This window comes from Oncorhynchus mykiss, chromosome 17 (genome assembly GCF_057628025.1).
Source record: "Oncorhynchus mykiss isolate SJ-2025 chromosome 17, ASM5762802v1, whole genome shotgun sequence".
NCBI classification, from domain to species: Eukaryota; Metazoa; Chordata; class Actinopteri; order Salmoniformes; family Salmonidae; genus Oncorhynchus; species Oncorhynchus mykiss.
In genome coordinates this window covers 40,255,924-40,267,750 of record NC_143038.1, presented here as the reverse complement: position 1 = coordinate 40,267,750, position 11,827 = coordinate 40,255,924, and the positions used below count along the sequence as shown (strand labels likewise).

The 11,827-nt window shown below is 41.6% G+C and overlaps 1 protein-coding gene and 1 long non-coding RNA gene across 2 annotated transcripts; one reads left to right on the top strand and one right to left on the bottom strand.

The window, feature by feature from the left end:
- Positions 1-1,606: 1,606 nt before the first annotated feature.
- Positions 1,607-11,536, top strand: LOC110494169 (nuclear receptor subfamily 4 group A member 1). Its single transcript, XM_021568977.3, has 7 exons — positions 1,607-1,902; positions 3,794-4,620; positions 4,825-4,954; positions 5,256-5,419; positions 5,651-5,853; positions 6,038-6,216; positions 9,425-11,536. Exons 2-7 carry the CDS (start codon positions 3,796-3,798, stop codon positions 9,685-9,687), a joined length of 1,764 nt encoding a protein of 587 aa, XP_021424652.1. The 5' UTR covers positions 1,607-1,902; positions 3,794-3,795; the 3' UTR covers positions 9,688-11,536.
- LOC118940478 (uncharacterized) lies at positions 5,076-9,481 on the bottom strand. The gene is made up of 2 exons (XR_005037020.2): positions 9,343-9,481; positions 5,076-6,200 (listed from the first exon to the last, which is right to left on the bottom strand). It is a non-coding gene; the product is annotated as an uncharacterized LOC118940478 (long non-coding RNA).
- Positions 11,537-11,827: the final 291 nt, after the last annotated feature.

Below are 11,827 nucleotides of genomic sequence, written 5' to 3'. Positions count from 1 at the left end.
CTTTTTACTGTGTACTAAGATAGAATACTTAGCAATATGACCCACATGAGAAAGATCTGGGAACACTTCTGCTTAGAATTTGGGGTGGGGGAAGCTGGTCCTAGATATGTACCGCCTCATCCCAAGTGGTACTCTGCTGCCAGAATGAAACTTCCAGTAAATACAGTGGGGCAAAAAAGTATTTAGTCAGCCACCAATTGTGCAAGTTCTCCCACTTGAAAAGATGAGAGAGGACTGTAATTTTCATCATAGGTACACTTCAACTATGACAGACAAAATGAGGAAAAAAAATCCAGAAAATCACATTGTAGGATTTTTTATTAATTTATTTGCAAATTATGGTGGAAAATAAGTACTTTTTTGCCGAACTCTATATGTTTCTGTGGAAACTTCCCCTTGAGCAGGGTTTCCCAAACTCGGGTGGGAGAGGTTTCGTTATTTTCTATAAATTTGTGTCAATTAAGAACTAGACCAGGGAAGTTTTTGACTAATCAGTTACCTTAATTGATCAATCAAGTACAAGGGAGGAACAAAAACCCGCAGGTGGTCGGCCCTCCAGGAATTGAGCTGGGTATTCAGTTCCTGAATTCCGAGAATTTACCTTTAGAGAATATGCCAACACCTTTAACTGTCATCATACTTTTTTTATATAGCGATAGACCTGTCTGATCTTGTTGGCATAAAACTTGATGTAGCCACGTGCAGATTTTTCCCGCTTGTTGCGCTTCAAGCAGGGCTCAGCTTTTTTCTTGGCACACACACCCTCCACATACCAACACACCCATGCATAATACCGTTTCTCAAGCTGCACCTACTCTGCACCCTTTTCCCTGAAGTATGCTCTTGTGCACTCCCCATTGGTGTGAACTGTTACACCAATCCTATGCTTTTAAATCTATGCAGGAGAGTGCACAAGTGCACGTTGGGGAAAAGGGTTGAGATTTGGAACACAGGCTTTGTAGACTGTTAGGCTATAGGCTATGGTAATTATATAGGCCAAATCATTCATAAAAAGGCTTTAAATATTACAATATGTAACGTCATTAATGTCTTATGTCATTAATTAGGTTTACCCTTTACATTACAGTGCCATTATTACTATGTAATTATTAATGTAAGTACAGTTTAAAAAGTATTGTAATTACTCATTGTTGTTACATTGTACTTAGAAGATAGGCCTACTGCTAGACCTTATTGGGTTAGGCCTAACTGAGCAATTGTGTTTATAAACTCCTTATATGTATGTTCCTGTTTGCAAATTATTTGTTAGACTATACATACTAGCATATATATACACAAATTGTACACGATGTAGCCTATATATATATATAGGCTACATCGTGTACAATTTGAATAGCCTATAGTTTAAATAGACAAACAAAACATCCCAGCATTTAGGCTTTACAAACATCTTCCTTGAGATGACAAACCTATAATTATTATTATTTCTGGCACTCATTTGTCAGTTATCAATTTTAAATTCCTTTTTAGCAATACAATGTCATCATCAGACGTTTATTTTTAGCCTATGCCAGGCGGTAATAGCACCACGTATGTAAAAAGGTCTAAATTTAGATCAGACAACTCCGCAGGCGCTTGCGTCAATGGAATCCCGAGCGTGCGTCAGAGTGATGAGGACGTCTGTGAGAGAACGATGCCATTGGCTCCTGACCCGGAAAAGTCACCGCCCCGTTTGCCTTTTATGGGGAAAGACACGCCTAGAGCCGGGACTACCTGACGTAACGGCAAAATACAAGTGACTGTATAAATTGCGCTGTGCCTCAAGTCTGAAGATTTCATTCCCTTTCAGAATTGTAAACAGAGGTTGTAACACACTTGATGTTTATCCATCACTCGGAATAAATGAGACGTTGGCTAAGGAATTGAGGATTTATACAGCAGGTTAGTAAAAGTTATTTCTTATATTTTGCATGCATGCTTAGTGCGCTTCACTGTTTTTTATGGATCCGATTGGCAGGGATGCCTTTTTATTCTTTGAACACTTTATCCCACTAAAACGCTTGCTTAATGTAATTAATTGTTGCATTTTAGCCTACTTGCAATTGCTGTATTTTTGTTTTCTTGGTAATTAAAATGTTATATTTTCTAATGGCATACTGCAAATTCAATGTATATATGCTACGTTCCCATTCGAGTAGGCTACAGCTGCTGAAACTGTCAATCAAATAATAAGTAAATAACATGTCAGACCAAATGCTAGATGTCGTGGATATCGTTGTAGACTTTACTGCATTCAACATTGAGCTCTGTCACACTTGTGACTTGCGTATGTGTTGGTCAGTGTTGTGACCAGCCGCACACTCCCTGTTATAGGGCTATTTTATAGGTCCTTTTATATTGAGCCAATAGGGGTGTATTGATGGTCTTGACATAGCCCAAGTATTGTTTGCTGTGTAGCCTTTATGATTGCATCATTTCGAAGCTTGAAATATTGAAAGGAAATAGTTGAGCATGTGAGTGGTTGGATATTTCTAGTTTTGTATGATTTGCTCTTCATGGTCAGTTATTTGAAACTTAATCCATCTGTATTATTTTAAATAAATAGGTTTATGCGTCACATTGCTATCAATTTAGGCTACTATTATGAAAGGCAGACAGGTGGCGATATGGCCAGTCGTTTTACTGTGTTCAAGAGGCGGTGGCAGTATCGGATGTCTCATTGTTGTATCCCTGTTGTCCTCAGCTTATCAGATGATGCACACATATCCTTTGCATGCACGTTCCACACAGAGTTCAGAAGTTAACTTGTGACCTTTTGATGTTGGTACCCTTTTCATAGGTCAACGATGTTTCTTACTTTAGTTTGTGTGCAACAGGTGTATAGTTCTCACCAAAGCACATGCTAAGAGATAAAAAACAGTCACTGCTTAGGGGCAGAAGAGCCTACACCCAGACATGTTGTTGACGATGATATAACAAGGAAAAAGCAGTGTCTTCCATTTCAGGGATTGAACATAAATGAAAGTGTTTAGGATAATTGTTTAGTGTACATTGTGTCTAGTCATGCAAGGATGTCTTGAGATAATCAAAGCTTTGACTGATTGACCAAAAGCCTTCATTGTGGTTTAACTGACATTGAATTAAGACAATAGTTGAGATTAATTGGATCAGATGATTATAGCTACAGTTCCGTGAGATAACACCTCATGGAGAAAAGTCCACCAGATCCAATATTGATCTGATATTGACAGTTCTGAGGTAGACATGAAACACACACATGTCCAGCTGCTAAATACACCCTAGCAGCACCCCCCCCCCCCCCGCTCTGCCACCTTCCTCTCTTCAGCTGGCATTTAGCCCACCCTGAAACGCAATCCCCTGGACTCCTTAGTACTGTCAGTCTTTGGGGAGGAGGGTTGCCCTGTTCATAATCGTAGCATTAAAAGCCAGTAACGCAATATCCTCCAGCAAGACGATCTCCCCATCATCCGGACAACTGGTTTTCCAGGCTTTCTCAGAATCACCAAAGGGGTACCAACAGGCCTAAAGCTGTGTCAGTGTGAGGGGGGATGGAAGTGTTTCTGTATGGGATGATGTCGAGGTGCACTGTTGGAGAGGTGTTAAAAAGGGATTCCTAAGACCGATTAAGTTTCTTCAGTGTTGTTGACTTGTTTATGGTTATTGCACCTGGTTTGACTGGGGTGATGGTGAGCTTGGAGTGTACGGCAGGTTGGCCTACATTACTCAACATTACTGGCACCATTTCAATTATTTGAATGGTGAATGTCTTTGAAATATTTGTATTAAAATATTGTTTTCAATTCTTTTTTAGCGATGCCCTGTGTTCAAACTCAGTATGGAACTGTGCCCTACGACAACAACTACTACAGCTCTGAGTTCCTAAACCCCGAACTCAGTGCTAAGCTAACCATGGACATTGGTGCCGAGCAGGACCAGCTCACCGCCTCCTCCCTCCCCAGCATCAACACCCTGGTGGGCAGCGGCTATGTGGGCGAGTTTGACACCTACTCCTGCCAGATCACCACCTCCACCGCCCCCTCCGGCCACTCAGCCGGCAGCACCTCCAGCCCTCAGGCTCAGCACTCAGCCTTTAAACTGGACGACATCCAGGTATATAGCTGCTACCCGGGCTCCTTCGCCCTCAGCTACCTCGACGAGACGCTGTCCTCCTGCGGCTCCGATTATTATGGCAGCCCCGCATCAGCCGCCCCCTCCCCACCCACCCCGGGCTTCCAGAGCCAGCCTGGCCCAGTCTGGGACTCACCCTTCAGCCCCTACTCCCCAGACCCTGGGTGCTGGGTGGCCGATAAGTCAAGCCTGGCTCAGCAACCCTCCTTCTTCACCTTCATACCCACCACAGAGCAGCACTCCCCCCTGGGGCAGCACCAGGGCCCCCAGCAGAGTGAGGAGGACCCTTTCTTTCAGCCCTCCCAGAGGCATGCCTCCCAGCTCCATTATGCCCCCTTGTCCCTAGACCAGAGGTCCATGGACAGCCCCGGGCTCATGGAAAGGCACATGTTGTCCCCTAAGACCGGCAGCCCCGGGGCCAACGAGGGTCGCTGTGCGGTGTGTGGGGACAATGCCTCCTGTCAGCACTACGGGGTCCGCACCTGTGAGGGCTGCAAGGGCTTCTTTAAGGTAGGACGCTTCACAGTAGTTATATTATTATTATTATTTCATGATTTTTATGATTCATTTACACATAACACCTTTAATATTCATACATTTACTTGGCTCCAGTTTTAGTATAAGTGCTCACTATTAAGAAACTGATTATAAAATTAAAAGGGGAACTTTGACAAATGCGCTGGAAAATAATCACACTGTTCTTTGTTATTGCAGCGAACTGTACAGAAGAATGCTAAATATGTGTGCCTAGCCAACAAAGACTGTCCAGTAGACAAGCGGCGAAGGAACCGCTGCCAATTCTGCCGTTTCCAGAAGTGCCTGGGGGTGGGAATGGTGAAGGAAGGTAATGCCATGTCACACTCCCTTAAAGCCTTCAGTGTCTAGTATATTTGACGTGAAAACCAAGTTGCAATGACAATCATGTGAAACCCAAGCTAAGAATGAAAGCCATGTGAAACTGAAGCTTTTTTATTTTATTTAACCTTTATTTAACTAGGCAAGTTTACTGTGCCCAGTCGTATAAAAATATCAACTGAAATGGATATAGTCGTTATTCAGTGAAACGGAGGCTTATGGTGACAGTCACATGAGAATCTCAGACAGGTACAGTCAGTGAGAGTATTATTTTTTTCTCTCACTTACAGTTGTCCGCACAGACAGCCTGAAAGGTCGCAGGGGTCGTCTGCCCTCTAAATCCAAGACAGTGCTAGAGTCAGTGTCCACCACCCCACCCGTCAACATCATCGCCTCTCTTGTCAGGGCTCACATAGACTCCAACCCCGCCATCGGAAAGCTGGACTACTCCAAGGTAGGACCTCCAGACATGTGACTCATGGAACATCATATTATTAGTTGTCTGAATCTCTCTCAGAATTTAGCCAGTTGCTGCTGTTAAAGTTAAGCTTCTCGCTATAATATAGTTATGTAATTAAGCTTCTTTGATTGCAGTGATCTCGATCCCATTTCACACTACATGTTGTGAAGAGAAGGACATAAGAGGCAGTGATTCATCCCTTTCTTTCATCTATCCACTCCTCAGTACCAGGAGACGGTGGCCAGCCTATCAGAGAAAGAGGATGCCAATGACATCCAGCAGTTCTACGACCTGCTGACAGGCACCATGGATGTGATTCGGAAATGGGCCGAGACCATCCCAGAATTCACCGCCTTCTGCCCGGAAGACCAGGAGCTGCTCCTGGAATCTGCTTTCGTGGAACTCTTTATCCTCCGGCTAGCATACAGGTATAATTACCACTGTAACCATTGTCTGCATCCCAAATGGCACCTTATTCCCTATGGGCCCTGGTCAAAAGTATTGCAGTAAATAGGGAATAGTGCTATTTGGGATGCATACATTTACTCTGTAAAAAACACAAATGTGTGCCCAATGTTTCTACAATATATGTTAAGACTGTTCTGTGTCTAGGTCGAGTCCTGAGAAAGACAAGCTGATCTTCTGCAACGGTGTGGTACTTCACCGTATGCAGTGTGTGCGAGGCTTTGGCGACTGGATCGACTCCATCATGGACTTCTCCCAGAGCCTCCACCGCATGAACCTGGACGTGTCCTCATTCGCCTGCCTTGCAGCACTGGTCATCATCACAGGTGAGACACACAAACACACACACACACACACTTTTAGTGAGCCACTTATTTGCTCCACTAGGAGCTGAAAGGAATAACTCTAAGTGTGCAGTGCCTTCAGAAATGATTCACACCCCTTGACATAAAATAGATGACATTTAGATTGTGTGTCACTGGCCTACACACACACATAATCCATACGGTCAAAGTGTAATTATGTTTTTAGAAGTTTTTACAAGTTAATGAAAAATTAAAGGCTGAAATGTCTTAAAACCTCTTTAGGCTAGGGGGCCGTATTTTCACATCCGGATGAAAAGAATGCCCAAAGTAAACTGCCTGTTACTCAGGCCCAGAAGCTAGGTTATGCAATACATGGTAGTATTGGATAGAAAACACTCTAACGTTTCTAAAACTGTTAAAATAATGTCTGTGAGTATAACAGAACTGATTTGGCAGGCGAAACCCCGAGCACAATCCATCCAGGGAAACATTTTTTTGAGGTCATTGTGTTTTCCAATGCTTTTCTATGGGAAACTCAGATTGTAGTTCATATGGCTTCCACTAGATGTCAACAGTCTTTAGAAATTGTTCAATGTTTTTCTTTTGAAAAATGAAGTCGTCGTCTTATTCTTTCTATGCATCACTCAGGTGGACTCTAGTCTTTCCTCTTTGTTTTTCTCCGGTATTGGAAACAGTTTATTCTGTCTTAAATTTGATCGATTATTTACATTTTAGTGTACCTAAGGTTGGATTAGATGTTTGGACCAAGTTTACAGGGAACTTATTAGATACTTTGTAGTCATGTTGGGCGAGTTGGAACCGGTGTATTTCTGACTCAAACGCGCCAAATAAATGTACATTTTGGGGATATAAAGAAGGAATTTATCGAACAAAACGACCATTCATTGTGTCACTGAGACATTTGGGATTGCAAAAAGATGAAGATCTTCAAAGGTAAGGCATTTATTATATCGCTATTTCTTACTTTCGTAACGCACCTGCCTGGTTGAAAATTTGTTATGTTTTTGTATGCGGGGAGCTGTCCTCAGATAATCGCATGGTGTGCTTTTGTCGTAAAGCCTTTTTGAAATTTGACACAGCGGCTGGATTAACAAGAAGTTAAGCTTTATTTTGATGTATTACACTTGTATTTTCGTGAATGTTGAATATTTATATAGTTTGAATTTGGCGCTCTGCAATTTCACCGGATGTTGTCAAATCTATCCTGTTAACGGGACTTGATCCGTAAGAAGTTAATAACTATTCAACCCCTTTGTTATGGCAAACCTAAATAAGTTCAGGAGTAAACATTTGCGTAACAAGTCACATAATAAGTTGCATGGATTCACTCTGTGTGCAATAATAGTGTTTAACATGATGTTTTACTACCTCATCTCTCTACTCCACACATACAATTATCTGTAAGGTCCCTCAGTCGAGCAGTGAATTTCAAACACAGATTCAACCACAAAGACCAGGGAGGTTTTCCAATGTCTCCAAAGAAGGGCACCTATTGGGTAAAATTGATAAATGAGTCCAAAAAATTATAATACAGACATTGATTATCCGTTTGTGCTGGTTGAAGTTATTAATTACACTTTGGATGGTGTGTCAATACACCCAGTCACTACAAACATACAGGCGTCCTTCCTAACTCAATTGCCGAAGAGGAAGGAAACTGCTCAGGGATGCATATAGTTTTTTTTGTATTTTACCCCCTATTTCTCTGCAACTCCCCAACAGTCTCGGGAGGCGAAGGTCGAGTCATGCGTCCTCTGAAACATGACCCGCCAAACCGTTGTTCTTAACAGCCGCCCACTTAACCCGGAAGCCAATCGCACCAATGTGTTGGAGGAAACACCGTTCAACTGACGACCGGAGTTCAGCCTGCAGATGCCTGGCCCGCCACAAAGAGTCACTAGAGTGTAATGAGCCAATTAAAGCCCCCCCAGCCAAACCTTCCCCTAACCTGGGCGACGCTTGGCCAATTGCGTGCCGCCCTTTGGGATTCCCGATCATGGCCAGTTGTGATACAGCCTAGGATCGAACCCGGGTCTGTAGTTACGTGTGCCTTAGACCGCTGCACCACTTGGGAGGCCCACCGCTCAGGAATTTCACCATGAGGCCAATTGTGACTTTAAAACTGTTACAGTTTAATGGCTGTGATAGGAGAAAACTGAGAATGGATCAACAACATTGTAGTAATTCCACAATACTAACCTAACTGACATTGAAAAGAAGGAAGCCTGTACATAAATAAAATATTCCAAAACATGCATCCTGATTGCAACAAGGCACTAAAGTAATACTGCAAAACAAATGTAGCAAAGCAATTCACTTTTTGTCCTGAATACAAAGTGTTATGTTTGGGGCAATTCCAAAACAACACATTGCGGAGTACCACTCTCTCTATATTTTCAAGCATAGTGGTGGCTGTGTCATGTTATGTGTATGCTTATAATCGTTAAGGACTCTGGAGTATTTCAGGATAAAAAATAAATGGAATAGAGCTAAGCACAGGACCTGGTTCAGTCTGCTTTCCACCAGACACTGGGAGATGAATTCATCTTTCAGCAGCACAATAACCTAAAACACAAGGCCAAATCTACACTGGAGTTGCTTACCAAAAAGACAGTGAATGTTCCTGAGCTGCCGAGTTACAGCTTTGTCTTAAATCTAATTGAAAATCTATGGCAAGACCTAAAAATGGTTGTCTAGCAACGATCAGCAACCAACCTTGAAGAATTTTGAAAAGAACATGAGCAAATGTTGCGCACTCCAGGTGTGGAAGGCTCTTAGAGACTTACCCAGAAAGACTCACAGCTGTAATCGCTGCCAAAGGTGCTTCTACAAATTATTGACTCAGGGGTGCGAATATATATGTAAATTAGATATTTCTGTATTTCATTTTAAATAAAGATGTTTTCTCTTCGTCATTATGGGGTATTGTTTGTAGATGGGTGAGAAATAAAATCAATTTAATACATTTTGAATACAGGCTGTAACACAACAAAATGTGGACTAAGTCAAGGGGTATTCATATTTTCTGAAGGCACTGTAGTTCTAACACTGAAACAAGCATAACATATGCATGTGATATAGGCTATAGCCAAATCAAAATCAAATGAATCAGAGTTTATTGCTCACATGCACAGCAGTTGTAAATGGTACAGTGAAATGCCCATTCACGTTTCTCATCAAGATGTTTCTCCTTGTGGTTTCTCCTCAGATCGCCATGGCCTTAAAGAGCCCAAACGGGTGGAGGAGTTCCAGAACTGCCTCATCACCTGTCTGAGGGACCATGTGACCAGCAGTGGCTCCGATGCGGGGAGGCTCCAGCCCAACTTCCTGTCCCGACTACTGGGGAAGCTCCCTGAGCTGCGCACCCTCTGCACCCAGGGCCTGCAGCGCATCTTCTACCTGAAGCTGGAGGACCTGGTTCCCCCACCGCCCATCGTAGACAAAATCTTCATGGATACCTTACCTTTCTGAAAGGACAGATTAAAAAAAGATGAAGAGGAGTGATTAAGTGATGATGTGAGGGGACACAAATACGATAAACTGAGGAGGTGAATAGGGGGCCGTTGTCCGAGTCCATTACATTTGGGACTTCTGAGTGTTGCATATGGATAGGAGGCACCCCCCCCCCCCCCCTCCACTGAAGTGGCGTGGACTTGCCCCTTTCCAGTGCACTGACTTAATGACAAGTGTCTGATTCTGCCTGTATTTTTCTCACGTTTAGTTTTTTTTTTAAAGACCTGTGGGTGGCAGAATTGGATGTCTATTTTCCTATCTGTGAAATTCTCATGGACAACATCCAACAAGAGAGAAGAAGACACGAGTGGACATTTCAAGTTTTTGGTCTCTTTTGTAAGTGTGAGTTTGTGGAGTGGCTTTATCGCTATGCAAAATGTTTACGTTTGTTTCTTTGTAGGTTGCAAAATATTGGGAGACAGTTGGTGTGTATGTACAGCTCTGAGGGAAATAAACTGCATATGTTCACACCTGAACACCCACTTAAACCCAAGTTCTCAAAAATCCTATGGAGTCTTCATATCCCAATAGATTTAATTTAGCAGGTGTTCAAAGTTGACGCGTCGAGAGACAAACAGAGTCAAACACTGGGGTCTCCAGTTCACAAGCCTTTCTTAACGACAACTGTTAGGTCCTACATTTCAAAAGTGAATATTTTCATTAAAAAACTGTTATAATAGCCATTTGTAGTCCTGATACCACACCTTTACAAGGTATTGGACCAAAGGGAAACGTTCCATCTGTCTGCCTGCGGTGATAGCTGGCTATTGTTGTGACATTTACAGCTCATCAACCCTAAAGCCTTAATGTATCTAAAAAGGTGCCATCATTTTTACTCACACCACACGGCAACATTTTTAATGGCAGGAGAATCATATTACTGAAACAAAACAATTATTTTCCTTAACTCTAATGTTATTTTTTATTTTATCTTTATTTAACTAGGCAAGTCAGTTAAGAACAAATTCTTATTTTCAATGACGGCCTAGGAACAGTGGGTTAACTGCCTGTTCAGAGGCAGAACGACAGATTTATACCTAGCCAATAGCCATGAGTCCTTAAAAAGAGAAACATGCCAGCAGATTTAATGTTTGAAAAGTGCCTTTAAAAAAGTTTCAAATCATTAAATAATGACGAACTCCTGTGTATTAAGGTTTTCATTCCAACCATCTCACTGCTATAAAGTCTGTAAATCTAAAACATTCAAACAGACTTGGTGAAGTACGATTGGCTGAAATGAAAATGTGCATACCAAGAGATACTTGAAAACAGAGGTTAGGAATCCCATGATTTGGAATAGCCTAATAGATAAAAATCATAAATACATTTATTTTTATGAATGAACGATTATAGCATAGTATAGCTGTAACATGGATCCACTCAAACATGTGACTCTATAGCTTTCTATCCTTAACTGTGTGTGTATATAAACCTCTGCTACTGCAAATGTTGCCTTACACACGCTCCTTCAGGAGGAGTGTGTGCAGTTTTATTATATGTTGTTTTTATTTTCTTCTTGAAATGAACTTCAAGTGATTTCTTAAGTCATTACATGGTGAAATGTGACAAAACCACGAGCAGCTAAGAGCACTTCAGCGTTCTAACACAGTATACAGATGTATAAAAATGTTTCCTGCTTCTTTTTCTGTGTGTATTCTTATAACATAAATACTTTATATTTGTGAGTTTTCGTAATGTGGTATATATATATATATATATATATATATATATATATATATACACACACACACACAGAGGAAGAAAAAGTTTAATATTACATTTAATATTAAAATACAATTTCAAAATACAACATTTGTTGCCATTTTTCTTAAATGTCATATTATTTCACACACATCATTTTTACTACACACATCATCATAAAAGTAACACCAGATTATGAGTTATCTGGTACCTCCAAAGAAATACGTGGTTTCACTGCTTAAGATAATGATAAAACCACAGGTACCTTAACTGGTGAGGACGGGCTCAGCAATAACTGGAATGGTAACGAACACATCAAACACATTTCAACCATTATTATGAGCCATCCTCTCCTCAGCAGCCTCCTGTGGATACAACTCTTTCCTCTAGTTTAGAG